The sequence below is a fragment of the Danio aesculapii genome, chromosome 20 (assembly GCF_903798145.1).
Source record: "Danio aesculapii chromosome 20, fDanAes4.1, whole genome shotgun sequence".
In the NCBI taxonomy this organism is placed as follows: domain Eukaryota; kingdom Metazoa; phylum Chordata; class Actinopteri; order Cypriniformes; family Danionidae; genus Danio; species Danio aesculapii.
Genome location: NC_079454.1, coordinates 27,451,493 through 27,468,291, shown reverse-complemented (window position 1 = coordinate 27,468,291; position 16,799 = coordinate 27,451,493). Strand labels below are relative to the sequence as shown.

The 16,799-nt window shown below is 32.9% G+C and overlaps 2 protein-coding genes across 2 annotated transcripts in view; one reads left to right on the top strand and one right to left on the bottom strand.

Annotated features, from left to right (window-relative positions):
- Window positions 1-1,151, bottom strand: part of irf4b (interferon regulatory factor 4b) — an 8,119-nt gene extending 6,968 nt beyond the window's left edge. Inside the window, exons 1-2 of the mRNA XM_056481528.1 lie at window positions 1,091-1,151; window positions 765-962 (exon numbers count right to left, since the gene is read on the bottom strand). Of these exons, the coding sequence (XP_056337503.1) occupies window positions 765-962 (198 nt within the window). The 5' untranslated portion in view covers window positions 1,091-1,151. The remainder of the gene's footprint in view (window positions 1-764; window positions 963-1,090) is intronic.
- A 7,338-nt stretch (window positions 1,152-8,489) lies between these two features.
- Window positions 8,490-14,231, top strand: si:dkey-25e12.3 (adenosine 5'-monophosphoramidase HINT3). Its single transcript, XM_056481673.1, has 5 exons — window positions 8,490-8,796; window positions 10,336-10,453; window positions 13,541-13,610; window positions 13,696-13,816; window positions 13,923-14,231. Exons 1-5 carry the CDS (start codon window positions 8,716-8,718, stop codon window positions 13,968-13,970), a joined length of 438 nt encoding a protein of 145 aa, XP_056337648.1. The 5' UTR covers window positions 8,490-8,715; the 3' UTR covers window positions 13,971-14,231.
- The last annotated feature ends 2,568 nt before the right edge of the window (window positions 14,232-16,799 follow it).

Below are 16,799 nucleotides of genomic sequence, written 5' to 3'. Positions count from 1 at the left end.
ACTGAAATATAAGCTCTTATTTCTTTAAGTACTGGTTGTGTATATTGTTTAATTTTTTTTTACATCAATAGCCCATATCTGTTACACTGAATAACATTAGAAACTTCCAAGTGGACACTTTACTTGCATTTAATATACATTCTACATATTTAAAAATCACTTTTGTGAAATTTCATTCAGACACCAAAATTGGGCTCCACTGTGACCCATGTGCGAACAGAAATATGCAAACAATGCACAACTTAATTCTTTGAGCCAAATACAATAAAACTCCAGCTATATATTTATAGATGTTTTTAACTTTACGCTGCTAGATAATATATACAAAGCTGAATTCATAAACATGCATTAAAAACTATTTATGTGTGTTTTAATAACAAACCCGAGCATCACGACATGCTTCTCTACACTCTCTGCACCACAACTATTATTGGAATAATGTGGTAACTTTAATGTCCTCATGTGCGTTATTACTTTCAATTATATTATAGCAAACCTAGTATTGAGTAACAAAAGTTAACCTTAAGCCTATCTTAATCTTTAAATAAAACAAAAATAAAATAAAACCTACTTTCGCCTTATTTTTTATAAAGTTAACACATTTAATTACTTTAAGTGACTTTATATTGTAATATATCACTTTTTTTTTACTAACACTGGCTGTCAGTTATTATTACTTAGTTCTTAAATGCACAATTATTAGCAGAGTAAGTCTGCTGCATGTTTCAGTTGCTCATCTCCCTCCACGTTCAGAGTGACTGTACCTTGAAGAGAGCAGCATCCTCGTCCCGGTTGTAGTCCTGTTTGCCCGCGTGCTTCCACGGAATCCGAAAGATGCTCTTCTCGTCGTTCTCCCACACGAGTCCAGGGTATTTTCCAGTGTCCACCTGCTCGATCAGCCACTGGCGCAACTTTCCGTTACCGGAGCCCCCCGTCATCCCGCGCTCTTCATCCGAACACATCTAAAAAAGAAAAGAAAACTTTACCTTTCAGCTCGTATCATTATGAAACTAAACGTACAAACCGAAATGGCAGATAAATGAACAACAAAAAATTGCAATAGAGTCTTAAATGAAAAAGGTATGCGTACTGCAGAAAGTACAGGAGCGCGTGCTACTCTCTTTCACAGCTTTCGAGTTTTGAAATGTGTCAGTAACGTAGTTCAGCTTTCGACCGCGGCTTTTCTTCAATCGTTTGCATCTGGGGGGCGGGGCGGAGCCTTCGACGCGCACACGATTCCACGCACCTGCAGTGCGCGTGAGAGATGGCGGACGTCCCGTAAACAGGCGGGGGCTGCATTGATATTGAACCCACGCACGCCAAAGCGGGACTTTCAGCGTTTAATAAAAGAATATTCATTTCTTTGAATTCTTTGACGTTGAAATGTCAGCTGCTTTTTCACAGGTTTTATTTTTGAACGTGTGTTGCCAAGTTTGTGGCTCGATTCCAAAGTGGTTACAGTGAAATGTAGGCATCATCTCGTTGAACAATATGAGAAATAAACAACAATAGGTAAACTTGGCTCTGACGGGCCCGTAGACAGCCTAATGAAAAGGGGTTTTTCTTTTCTCTCAAAAAGTAGACTTTTTTTTTTTTTTTGCAGTTATTCGCTTATTTTCTATTTAACTATGAGATTTAAACACTAAATTTAGGTGACATTTTAAGCACTTGTTTTTAGCTGAATTAGTCTGATGGCCATCATAACCAAAAATATTTCCAAAATATTTAGAATAATGAAAAATGACAAATATGTATTTTTTAAAATACAAATGTATTACATCATATACAGTATCATTAGGAAAAGGTTTTAAATTAAAAACTATAGTCTATTGTAATATATATTGTAAAATATCAAACTTTCCTTAGTCAGAATTTAGCCATTTGAATATTAAAAAATATTAACATAATAAATAAATATAATTATTATTATTATTACATAATAATAATTTAGAGTTTCTCAGTTGTTCTAGTGTCTCTTGTAAAAAAAAAGCACATTTGAAAATTAATGGATAACAACAATAAACAAAATAATATTCAAATAGACTTTAATATTTATTGGTCATGTTTTCTTTCAAGAATAAGGTCCAAGATTTAGAATAAAAGTTACTTGTCAAATGTTTTCTCTATTTAAAAACAATACAGTTGCGAAAGATGACTTCGCTTATGTCAGGTGTTTTCTTGCACAGCTGGTTGTTGGACTCTTAAAAAAGAATTGTTTGCATTGGCAAAAATCAGGATTCCGCTTGGTCTTAAAGCCTTTTTCGATGGGCAGCAGTCAAAATAAGACAAATGAGCTTATGAATGGGACAAATTCTGGACCTTAATCAGTGAGGGGTGAGTCTTCCGAACCACATTTCTAAACATAATAGTTTTAATAACTCATTTCTAATAACTGATTTATTTTATCTTTGCCATGATGACAGTAGATAATATTTTACTAGATATTTTTAAGACACTAGTATTCAGCTTAAAGTGACATTTAAAGGCTTAACTAGGTTAATTAGGTTAACTAGGCAGGTTAGGGTAATTACAACAATGGTTTATTCTGTAGACTATTGAAAAAATATACAGCTTAAAATAGTTCTGAAAAATTAAAAACTGCTTTTGTTCTAGCTAAAATAAAACAAATAAGACTTTCTCCAGAAGAAAAAATTCTTGATTCATAGTGAAAATCTGCTACTTTTGAGAGTGAAAAAAAGCAAAACCCTGAAAACGTTGTAAAGGTATCTTAAGGCAAATCATGGATCAGTGCGAGAAACTAAAGGAAAAGTTCCAAAACTGAAAATGATGTCATGTACATGTCAGAAACCCGTTTAAGCTTCTTTCTTCTGTTGAACACAGAAAATCTTGAAAACCTGTAACCATTTACTTACATATTATTTGCTTTTCCTACTAAGGATGTCAGTGGTTATAGCTTTCCAGCATTCTTCAAAATAATTATAATTTTTTATGTTTAACAGAATAAAGAAACTCATGAAGGTTTGGAAACACTTGAGGTCAAATAAATCGTAAGTACATTTTTATTTTGTGGTGGACTATCACTTTAACATTGTTTACATCTTTAATCCACAGCCTTGACAATGTTCTGCTGAAGGAACAATTCAGTAAATTAACAGCACATTCCCATTTTGAATGGTCTACATCTCTTTAAAAACCTGTATTTATTATGTATACAGCATAATTTCTTTACAGTTACAGTAGATTATGTGTCGCATATACAGTCATGTGAAAAAGTTAGGGCACCCTGTTGAATTTCATGGTTTTCCCTACCAAAAAAAAACCCTGTAAACTGTATGCTTAGCAGGTCTTATAATTTGACATTTCACAATTTGACATAATTTGACCTCAACATCACATCACATGCAGTGACACAGTGGCGCAGTAGGTAGTGGTGTCACCTCACAGCAAGAAAGTTGCCGGTTCAAGCCTCGGCTGGGTCAGTTGGCATTTCGGTGTGGAGTTTGCATGTTCTCCCTGCGTTCACGTGGGTTTCCTCCAGGTGCTCCGGTTTCCCCCACAGTCCAAAGACATGTGGTATAGGTGAACTGGCTAGGCTAAATTGTCAGTAGTGTATGAGTGTGAATGAGGATGTATGGATATTTCCCAGAGATGGGTTGCAGATGGAAGGGCATCTGCTGCGTAAAACATGTGCTGGATAAGTTGGTGGTTCATTCCGCTGTGGTGAGCCCAGATTATTAAAGAGACTAAGCTGAAAAGAAAATGAATGAATGAATGAATGAATAAATCACATCACACCTAACAACGTGTCATTATTTAATTAACAAAATAAAGTCAAGATAGGAGAGCCACAGGGGACAAACCCTATCACCCATGATGCTTGTAGATCCACTTGTATGTTCTTATCAGTCTCTTATATCATTCTGGAGGAGTTTTGAGTTTTTTGGGCACCACTCTCGCCATAGCATTTTAGTCAGGATAAGTCTGGACTTTGACTGGACTATTGCAAACCCTTGATATATTTTTTTTCCTCTGTTCAGTTGTAGATTTGCTGGTGTGTTTTGGGATCATTGTCTTGGTTCATGACCCAATTGTTGGCTAAGCTTTAGCTGTTGGATGGGCATTGTTTTAAAGGGATAGTTCACCCAAAAATAAAAATGCACTCACCCCCAAGTGGTTCTACACCTTTATGAGTTCTTTCTGCCATTGAACAAAAAAGAAGATGTTTTGAAGAATGCTGGAAACCTGTAACCATGGACTACCAAATAGGAAAAACTGTAATACTTTACAGTAACAATATCTGAATAATGATGTATTAATATGTAAACTAAGTGTTATTTTATTATGAACTAACTTTACCTACAACATGAGTCACATGAGTTCATATGTGAATGATTGTAGCTTACTTGTTAGTACATGCGTGTTAATTAATGTAGTTAACACTTTCAAGAGTTCACACTTAGATATTGCTTGACGCCACTAGCAGGTTTGGCATGCTGTCCCAGGAGAGAACCCTGAGCTCGAAGATAATTCTGCCCAGGGTTGTTGTCTGGTCAATAAGCATATACAGTTGAAGTCAGAATTATTTGCCCCCATTTGATTTTTTTTTTTTCTTTTTTAAGTATTTCCCAAATTATGTTAAACAGTGCAAGGAAATGTTCACAGTATGTCTGATAATATTTTTTCTTCTGGAGAAAGTCTAATTTTTTTTATTTTGGCTAGAATAAAAGCAGTTTTTAATTTTTTATGAACCATTTAAGGTCAAAATTATTAAGCCCTTTAAGGTAATTTTTTCTGATAATCTACAGAACAAAACATCGTTATACAACAATTTGCCTAATTACCCTAATTTGCCCAGTTAACCTAATTAACCTAGTTAAGCCTTTAAATGTCACTTTAAGCTGTATAGAAATGTCTTGATAAATATCTAGTCAAATATTATTTACTGTCATCATGACAAAGAGAAAAGAATCAGTTATTAGAGATGAGTTATTAAAACTATTATGTTTAGAAATGTGTTGAAAAAATCTTCTCTCCATTAAACAGAAAATAGGAAATAAAAATGAATGGGGGCTAATAATTCAGAGGGGTTAATAATTCAGACTTCAACTGTAGGGGGGTCCGAGATCAGGTAGGTCTCGAGAGCTCCCCCTGGTAAATGGAGGAAATTAAAGAGATGGGGTGGAAGGGGAGGTTCTTCCAAAACGAAGATAAGGCAGTAGGGCAAAATCGGTCTCTTTATTGTGGGCTTTTTGCTGATTACAGATGAGAGACCAGGCGTGATTAATCATATCACATGCTTCTCTCGAAATTAGTTTGTAAAACTTTACTTAGTTTAAGCTAAATATAACCAATATGATCTCGTGATCTGCTTATGTATCTTTATGCCATCGCTTTACTTGAAGGGGCACATTTTCATTAACTCATTATCATTACCTCATTCTTAACCTCTCATGAACTCCTGTGTTGAAACTGTTCATTTTGATGTAGATAGATCACGTTTCTATTATTTTGAATGTCAGATGTGCAGAGCTGTTACATTTACACACAGGAGTTCATGAAAGAATGAGTTAATGATAATGCCGTAACACATCATTAGATCACAATGAAGTAATGTTTAATTTACCTATTAATTACATTATTCAATTACTGCTATTGTAATGTGTTACTGGAAAAACAAATACTATGGAAGTCAATGGTTACAGGTTTTCAACATTTTTCTAAATATTTTCTTATTTGTGTTACAGAAGAAGGAAGTTAAAATATTTGAAACTAGTATAGGACAAGTAAATGCTGATGATTAGTTAATGCATTTAATTATCAGTTTCTGGCTTATTTTTGTTAATGCTATATGTTGTTCATCTGATGTTTTATTTCTCAATGTTAAGACCTGCCAAAGGTCATTTAATTGATTATGCCATAAATTAAACATTGAAATTCATTTGGTTGTCTTAACTTTTTCACATGACTGTAAGCATTTAGCACAATCAGAATAATAACCATTACAAAACTATAACCTTAATGTGAATTTTCGCGGTGTGTTTTTCTAACGTCTGGACAATCAAGTGTTATTGCTGTTGTTTGGTATTTACTGTGCATCAGAAAGTTTCAGACTGATGGTGTCTGTAGTCAGTAAGGCTGATCTGTGTCAGTTTGTAACCAGCAGAGGGCAGTGACAAACAATTTTTCGATAAGACAAGTCAATGAATACCAAATAAGTAAACAATGAAACTGTAATATTATTTTATATCTGAATGTGAGCGTACCAGATTTTGTGAGAATCTAGTTCAGTGACAGTGGCAGACTATGATTTGTGGGGTTCATTTCTGATACATAATGTAGTCATGTGTTCATAATGGGCTTTATTAATTTTCTAATCAAGCTATCTCAAAAAGTAACATTTAATGTAAATGTGTGTGTGTGTGTGTAAAATATTTTTTTATTATTCTTAGTAATCGGAAAAGCATGCATACACGCTTGTCATAAATAAATACAATCAACAGTGTTTGATATTTTTTCATTGCATTTTATTTTTGGTTTAAAAATATTACAATATTTTAAAACCTAATGATGATGGATTTATTTTTGGCATATTCTAATATAGTTTGACATTTTTACAGATATACAGAGTTAATTTTAATAGACATTAATGAAAAATGAGTAATGGTTATATATTGGGTAATTTAAAGGTCATAAAACTCATGTTTTATTAACAAATTTATATAAAATGGAATATTCAAAAAGTTAATATCAAAATACATCATTTGTTTTGAACAAAAGACATTATACCGACATAATAAAAAATGATTTCACTATTTAATAATTCACATATTAGTTATTCAAAGACATCATAGTCAAATTTCACTTTTAGATGTAAGTTACTTTTATTAAACATCCTATAGATTGTCTTAAATGCATTTTTAAAAATTATTTAACTAATAAAACTTGTCAATAGAAGTTTTTTTTTCTTCTTTTTTTATTAACTCACATTTCACATAGTTTCTGATAGAGAATAAAAAACAAACAAACACATACATACACATATAAAAATAAAGTACAATTACATTTACATGAAATTAAATGTTTTCAGAGCATTACATGTTTTCAGTGCTTTTTTTGTTTTGTGATTGTTCTAAAAGATTTATATATACTTTGAAGTCATTCACAAAATGGGTAAAGTTTGGTTTACACTGAGCCCACTTTTTCTAATGTATTTGGTATTTTCCTAACAGCATAAACAAATAAAAAATATATTGTCCATTACAGTTCAGGTTCTTATTATCAGAATAAAACAGTACATCAAATAAACCAATTTCTATCTTATACTGCATTTTTTTGTTAATAAACAATTCCAAATCTTTCCAAAATATTCTTGAGTAAATACAATGAAAAAAAAGATGCAAAATTGTTTCTTTTTCTTGACCACAAAATTCACACATATATGAAATATTAAGTTTAAATCGTTCCAAAACATGTTTAGCAGGATAAATTCTATGGAGTATTTTGAATGACACCTCTTTAATTTTGTTATTTAAGCAAAAGTTATTTGTCCAAGCTTTAACCCAAGAAATATTATCGAATAATGAAAGCCAGAAATATCTTGCTGTAGGTGGAGACAACGAACGGAGAGCATTCTTTATAACCTTATTGTTACATTGTTGTTTTAAAACATCAATATTTTCAATGAAAATGTTTTCACAAGGATTACCTATGCCGATCCCTTCTGAAATACCATTTTTTAAAAGCAAGACCACACGCTTTGGAATTGCATCTAAAACAATAGCGAATTCTCTCGGTTTAACTGGTCATTTAAATATTTTAAGAAATTCAGTATAAGATAACAAATATCCATGAGGGTTAATTAACTGCCTCACTAACAGAATACCGTTATTGAACCAATTCTGCTAAAATAAAGATTTGTTTTTAAATAAAACATCCTTGTTATTCTATATGAAATAATTGTGGGGCGAAAAATTGTGTTTATATACCAATTTCCAAGATAGAAGGGCTTGTCTATGAAAACTTTATAGCAAATTTAACAGGAATTTTGTCAACAGAAAAATTACATTTTAACAAAAAGTCTATGCCGCCCAGAGTATTGAATATATAATTAGGAAATACATTGAAATAATTGTCTCTATTCTTCATCTTGTCAATAAAAGTATATTAAAAGCTACAGCAGGCGTGACATCATCAGGTCACATGACCAGCATATGACACTTGAATATTTCAAAAGAAATACAAAGTAGGCTACAATCTTAGTACAATGTAACTATTTTTTAGTGTCCACTAACAACGCCTGCTCCTGTGAGTTAAAATGAATACAATGTACTACAATGTGAGTATTATGTGACGGTTTTAGTGAGAAACACGATTAAGCCTTGTTTCCCATTGTCACTCCGTTTAATTCTCAACTATTACATTGTAGCCTATTTTCATGCTACATGCCTATTTTCATGTCAAGCTTTTTTACGACAGTCCCTGAATTTGCTCAAACCGAAAGTGTCACGATGCAGAGTGCTGAAACCGTACGCAACATGTAAAATTTACATCTAAGTTTTATATACGCGGCTAACGTTATACTGTATCACTACTGAGACTCTGTCATACTGCTGATGAGCTCATGTGATTTAAATGGAGCAATACGGAAGAACGGATGACACAATTTACTGGAAACTTGAGAGGCAGTTTCGGTTTGCCGGACATTGAGCCAGAAGGTGTGATAAAACCTGTTTCTGTGAAAACAAGCAGGATACCATGGACGAAAGCCTGGACGAAACGTGTATCTTCTGTACCATCGCAAAGGGCGACGATCAATACACTGAGATACTCGCAGAGGTACGTTGATCTTATCTCCATAACTTCTTTCACTTCCACGAATTAACAGATTCACTCCTCTTTCTAAAGCTAATGTTTTATATAATTATACATGTTATTGTGTTCTTTGCGAAGAGGTAGTTTCAGTTGTTGTCACTCTAAATTGGGAAGGAAACGTCAAACAATACAAGAGCTGGTTCAGTTATCAAATGAATGAATGAATGCTTCGAGAACTATTCACTGGGACGATGATATGACAGAGGACAAATAGTTAACGTTATAGAGATGTTTGCTTTTATATCGTAATCAGATGTTCATATGTGCTTTGTCTAAACTCATATGAACTTAAAAATATGAAAATAGTAATCAGTTAAAGCTGACGTAGAGTCTGACCTCATCCGCGGGGAAACCCCCTTTCCTATAACAAGCCGAGAGTGGAAAGAAAGATACGTGTACAAACAATCTATACTGTAAATGATGTAGTCCTATCCTGCTGTAATGCTCCTAGTAAATATTTTTTATTTTTCCATTAAGTACCCCAATTGTACTTATTAATTAGCTAAACCAGTACTTATTTATTAGATACCAGTTCATATTAAATTGATAATAGTAGAGTGCTTATTCAATAGATAGTCCTGGTACTTGGTTCATTAGTCACTATTTTGTTGATGGCAACAAGCCCCAAGAAGTCATGGATTACAGTGAATTGAATTAATAACAGGTAATAGGTGTTGTTAGGCACAGGGTGAAATAGATAGCCTGTTTGCTGCTTAGCTACTAGTATCTATTTAATAGACAATAGCACACCTATATAAATGGATAATACTTATTTAAAATGTTACATGTAAGAATTTATTTTTAAAAGTAATGTTTTATATTGATCTCTACTGTGGCTAGTAAAAAGTACAGCAGTTTATAGTGTCTAATAAATGAGCAGTACCTATGAATAGCTTAAGATTTAAGATATAATGATTAAGTACCAATGATAACTATCATTAAATGAATGCTTACAGGGAATATTTTAAAAAAGATACTAGTCACTTGGGATAATTACTAGCCAGAAATGAATATGTGATATCAAAAACAGTTTATATTGGAATTCATACTATAGTCAAAACTGCATTTTTGTGTCAATTACAGATTCTCATATGAGTCAATGGGAGGAAAAGACAGATTTGTAGCATCATTGAGTGAATTTATTTACTTATGTAAATTTGTGCAAATATATTTGTTTTCAGTTTTTATATTAATTTCAATAATTCTATTAATTTATATGATTTATCTACAATACAGTGTGTCAAGTGATATTTTATGTCTATATTATATGAGACACCAGTTTTGTTTACCAATTGGATTTGCATTGTAAACCTTAAAAACAAGTTAAAAAGTTAATACGTTTTTAGTTACTATGCTCCCAAAAATCATTCCCCAAAAACTTAATTACTTAATTCTGTGCAGAAATGGCAAAAAATGTCTTTAGATTCTGCCTGGCCCTGCTTTTTAATACATCTAGCTGTATATTAATGTAATGTGATGATTGTTATTATTTATTTTGGACAGGATGAGGACTTTGTTTGCTTCAGGGACATCGTTCCAGGTGCACCTCATCACTACTTGGTTATACCAAAGAAACACATCTATAGCTGTTTGTCGCTCAATGCAGATGACACGAGTCTTGGTAAGATTATGTGTTTTTTGTGGAGTGGTTTTTGATTATTTGTGAGTAACCATGAATTGTGAATAGCTTTATTACTTTCAGCCAGCAGGGGACAGCAAAAGACAAAGAAATGAAGAGTATGCTATATGCACAGCTAGTGTTTTTCAGCCAATGATAAACTTCTGGTGAAAGGTTTATGTGACTATTTTCATTGTCATAAGGTTCCTTTTATAGCATCAATGTTGTAATGTAATTCAAATATAATCAATTAAATAGATTTAAGCATCCATTTGGTTGTTCAAGCGTAAAATGAGACGAAAAATACTTTAAATGCGGGTGCCATCATTAGCAGCAAGCTAGCGCAGAAACTCAATTGAAAATACTGGGGTAAAATTAATTTCCATGTTTTAAAGACTTTGCCACAGATAAATATAATGTAATGCGGTGCTTCTTGTTTGCTTTGAGATCCACTTTAAATCTCATCTCAGCCAGGCAGTGAAGATCGCTGTTTTATAAACAAATGAGATCTTAAACAGCAATTTTGTATGGGATCACCGTTCACCAGAAGCCCTGGTGCTGGCTGACTGAAATTAAAAGTCTGTGTGCATAATTGAAACCTGAACAGGGTTCCATGAGTCTTAAAAATAAATGTAATATATACAATTTAAGGCATTGAAAAGGTCCTACGTCGAGTCATTCCATTAATAGTTGAATATATAAACTGTAAAAAAATGATGTGTCAAACATTCATGACAACAACATTAAGTTAACAACATATAAAATAAGTTAATCAGGTTTCAACTAAATTTTTTAAGGTAAACAAAGTTCAACTTAATATTTTAGTCAGTTTGATTGATGTACGTTTAGATGACTAGACCAGTTCATTTGAACTAAAAGCAATGAAGCAGAAAGATGTCTTTTACAGTGTATAAGAATATATTAGTATCTTTACTTTCCAAACAATATTAGATTCACCTGCTGTAAAACTTGTTTTCTGAGAAGCTGTACAAAAGTATTTATGGATAAAACATCATTCAAATATCTATCAGTGAAATTAGGCCTGTCACAAACATAAATAAATTGACTTATCATGCAACACATGGACATGACCTCAATCATTTTTGGTGATGCAATATATATCGCCCATACATAAAAACCAATTCCAAAAACATTTTAGTTTATCGCACAACCTGTTTATCTCTATTGGATGCATCAATGTCAGTATGGTTAAAAAACACTGTAGTATTTACTATAAATTTCTATAATATATTTTCATGTGGGTCATTGACAACTGAAAAGTGATCTGGTAGCAGATATTGCAGCCTTGGTTACTTTTTACCTTGTACTTTTTTGTTAACATTTATTTGTTATTTATTTGTTTAGGATATACATTTTCTAAAACTATTAAATTGTTAAAATGACTATAATTAAATGAAATATTTTTAAGAATAAAATATTATGTGTACTTGCATTGTGATGCTATTATATTGTCATTCTGGCATTGTGATGCTATTATATTGTCATTCTGGCATTATGTAATGAGTGTCATAAAATGGTCTTTAATGACAATAATAACATTTATCACAATATATTGTGGTGTAATATATCGTACAACAAAAACAGATATCATGATAGGCCTAAGTAAAATTTACTTTTCCATTTAAATTGAGTAAATGTTTTTCAGACCACTGGCATTTATATATTCTTAGTTTAATGGTGAACTTGAATTTTGAACATTTTGATGATCATTTGAATCAATTTCCAATTTAAAACAAGAACTAAGCTTCTTATTTAATAAAATTTTGTCTCCAGAGTAAACTGCATTACACTAGAAAACAAAACATACTGAGGAAGAGGTACATTATAAGACATTCCAAAATCTAATGTTTAGGTTCGTAGTTTGTTTGACTTACTCAAACTGAAACTACATTTGTTTAAAAGGGGGGAAAATCTAACATTTTTTCATTTATTTCAAGCCAAAATTGTGCTGTTTAGAGCCAAATATAGTTTTTTTATTCATTCATTCATTTTCTTTTTGGCTTAGTCCCTTTATTAATCTGGGGTCGCCACAGCGAAATGAACTGCCAACTTATCCAGCACATGTTTTACGCAGCGGATGCCCTTTCAGCCGCAACCCCTCTTTGGGAAACATCCATACACACTCACTCACACTCATACACTATGGACAATTTAGCCTTCCCAATTCACCTGCACCGCATGTCTTTGGACTGTGGGGGAAACCGGAGCACCCGGAGGAAACCCACGTCAACACGAGTAGAACATGCAAACTCCACACACAAATGCCAACTGACCCAGCCGGGACTCAAACCAGTGACCTTTTTGCTGTGAGGTGACATCACTACCTACTGCACCACCGCACCGCCTATTTTGTTTTAACTATTCTAAATAAAACAAATTGTGTAGTCTAAAATATGGAACATTTTTGTTATTTCATCAATTGTTATTTTATGCGCTAAATAACAACACTTTTATTTTAATTATTGTTTTAAAGGACACCTATTATACAAAAATCACTTTTATAAGGGGTTTAAACCCAGTTGTGTGGCAAAAGTCTCTGAATATAACCCACTTCTAATAGTAAAAAAATAAATGCAACATTCTCCCATTGTACGTGTCATCAGAGCAAGAAATCCCCATCCATTAGTGACTATTTCTCCCTCATTAGCATATGATGTTAGTCTTGTTGAATCTGCCACTATGCTGACACATAATCGTTTGTAGCTCCGCCCTCTTTTGAAAAGAGCACAATCTTATTTGAATTTAAAGCAACAGTCATCAATATGGCACAATTAGGATCAAAACCTAAAAGGGGCAGTTTCAAAGAGTTATAAAACCAAAAGAGTCACATATATTGAGCTAAAACTTTACACACTTTAGGGACATCAGAGACTTATTTTACATATGGCAAAAAGAGCATAATATGTTTCCTTTAAATTCTCAAACACATAATTATATCTTTTAAAACAGCACAACACAATGTTGATGATATGGTTAATGTTTTTATAATTAATTATAATAATAATGAAAACATTAACATAAAGAGATTGAATAGGAAATGTATTAATAAATTGTGATTATTATTTGCAGTTAGAAGGATGGCAGAGATGGGAAGAAATGTACTGAAAGCCAACAATGTGACAGATTTGAAAGACATCAGGTATACCTTTTTTTTTTTAATCACATTCATCAAATGCCAGTTTTGAATGAAGCAGGTATAAAATGAGAATGTGACCGTATTTCAGTCTAGGTTTCCACGTGCCTCCATATATCACCGTCCCGCATCTGCATCTACATGTTCTTGCACCTTACAGCCAGCTGTATAGATGGGCAATAAATAAGTTTAAAACCAATTGGTACATCAATGTGAGTAAACTAAAGACATTTTTTTATGATCACACTTGGTTGTATATAAGTTCATAAAGTTTTGACAATTTTTGTAGTGTTTCAGTTTGGTTTGTGTGTCTTATAGGATGAGAAGACGATTGAGATGCTGAAGAAAAAAACTCAGATGGTGTAAAAGGGACTTGTGCAATATACAAATCTTCATGAATCTTTGTCGGAGGAAGCTTGAAATCACAATCCACTTTAGTGAAGATTAGGGTCACTGCAATTTTCAGTTTCAGGTACACATGTTATTTATTGCTGAAGCCTTTTTTTAAACTAGAATGAAAGATTTATAGGACTGACAGATACTAATAAAGTGTGATTATTTATTGTTAATGCATTGTCTGTTATTAATTCTAAACATTTTAGATCACAGTCTACATGCTTTATTGTCAACAATCAAATACCTGTATTATTATTATTATTATTGTTATTAATTATTATATAAGAATCAGAGGTCAATAAACTCAGTATACACTTAAGTATCCGTATGTTGATGTACATGCATTGTAATTGATTATATTTAAATTCTAATTTACCTATATTTATGTGTTTGAGAGCGATGTCGCCTCACAGCAAGAAGGTTGCTTTTTCGAGCCTCGGCTTTGTCAGCTGCCATTTCTGTGTGGAGTTTGCTTGTTCTCCCCTTGTTCGTATGGGTTTCCTCCGGGTGCTCCGGTTTCCCCCACAAGTCCAAAGACATGTGGTACAGGTGAATTGAATAAGCTAAATTGTCCATAGTGTATGTGTGTGAATTGGAGTGTATGGATGTTTCCCAGTGATGGGTTGCAGCTGGAAGGGCATAAGATGCGTAAAACATATGCTCTATAAGTTGCCGGTTCATTCTGCTGTGGCGACCCCAGATTAATAAAGGGACTAAGCTGAAAAAAATGAATGAATGTGTTTGAGTAAAAAAAAATAAGTTCTGAAAACTGCTGATCATTTCCAAATATTAAGTTAAAAAATGTTATGATTAAGAGCTTTTTTATTCCTATAAATGAAAATTATTAGTAAAATAATAAAATATATATTTATTCTTGAAAAAATAACACATTTTGCCATGTTTTCAGATGTTTCAATTCATTTTTAGACAACGCTTTATTAATGTTTTAACTTCAGTATTTGGTGGAATAATTCTGAGGGTTTTCAATAGTAAATAAAAACCCTTGTTATTCTAACCCTGTGGTTTTCTCCTAAACAAAATAAGAAGGCAGTGTTTATTTTAACAAACATTTATGGATCAAAAACAATGTTACCATTTTACTCAAAGCCATACATAATTCCCATCAATCCAGAAAAACAGAGAATTTCCTCATGATTATTTCCATAGCTGTTTACATATATTTATTCATGTTGTTATTTTGATTGTACTTTTTTGTATTTCAGTGCATTTTTTTATTATATTTGTGTAAATTGCTTTGAGGTTCCTATTTTAAAGGGCTATATAAAAATACTAAAACAGTAAGTTTTTAGTCATTATTATAAAAGATTGTTTTTCTGTTAAAAATAGGTCACATCTGTGGCATGTATGGTATTTTAGGAATAAGGAAATGTTAGTCATGTGAGAAACAGCATCTGTCTAGTTATAAAGTTCATGCTTAAGCTAAATAAAATGTTTACACATGAATGTTTCCCCATTCTAACTAGACAGAATTAGCCTAGACAGGCTAAAGAGAGAGCGAGAACTTTCTATGAGAATGTTTTCTTTGTGGTGTCAGTGTTACATGGAACCTGTCTCATTTGAAGTTAGAATTTAAAGAATGGCCTAATTTATATGAAGTGTCACTGTATATTATTATACAGTAGTATAATTGTTTTCTAATAATTCAATGGACAGTAGTCAATTATTCAGTTTATACAACTTAAGATTATATTGGTAAGAGGTTGTATTTCAAGACACAGATTTTGTCACTCAGTTCATATGTGTGCTATTAGTTTCTTACACAACTGATGCAAAGCCTTCTGTTTTGTGTTGGTTTGACACTTGAGTCTGGGTTATTTGCAACACTTTATATTTTGTTTAGTTATATGGAATGGTAATCTGCCTGAAACAGCTTTTTCTGGACTTTTATGTGACAATAAGTGCACACCCTAGAATATTTGTCATCTAATCAGAATGAAGCATTCAACAGCCCCTAGTGTAATATGAAACAATCGAAAATTTGTCAGCCTAACTGCATATCCTGGCATTACTGTAGATAGTATAACTTCTTAAGCCTTGCATTATGTGACTATGTACTCAATGTGTGTACAAATGTGACTTGATGTACTCAAATTGTCTTCAAACAGATTTAGCTAGCATACAGCAATGAAACAACAAGAGAAAATGCTTATATTAGGTATACAGTAAAGCTTGATAAAGCCTTGATAACTTATTATTATGCTAATTAAAATTGACTATATGCTACTTTTGCTATAAAATGTTATGCTATAATTCCTTTTCCTCCGAGTCTAGAACAGATCTTGACATTTATATTTGTGCAATTCTAATATTTATTTTATTATTGAAAAAAAATCTAATAACTATTCAGAAACATAAAGTAATTATGTGAAAAGCTAGTGAAGTCCTGTGCAGGTAAACCTCACTCCCCTGACCTCTAAAGGTGCTCTAGCGACAGATTCTAGAGGTCATGGTCTTTAGCCTCCTTGTTAGAGCAACCGAATCCCATATACGAAGAGTTGCCGGTTCGATCCCAGCTCGGAGCGGGTTGGGTGATTTAGGACTGCCGGGGTTACATTAGTGCCATGACCCGGATGGGAGTAAGGTTTAGGGTGGTGAGTGTAGCAGAGGCCAGCTAGTGAAGTGCTGTGCAGGTAAACCTCACTCCTCTGACCTCTAAAAGGTGCTCTAGCAACAGAAGAGGCCATGGTCTTAAGCCTCCTTGTTAGAGCAACCGACTCCCATACGAAGAATCACCGGTTCGATCCCTGCTCAAAGCGGGTTGGGTGGTGTAGGATCTGT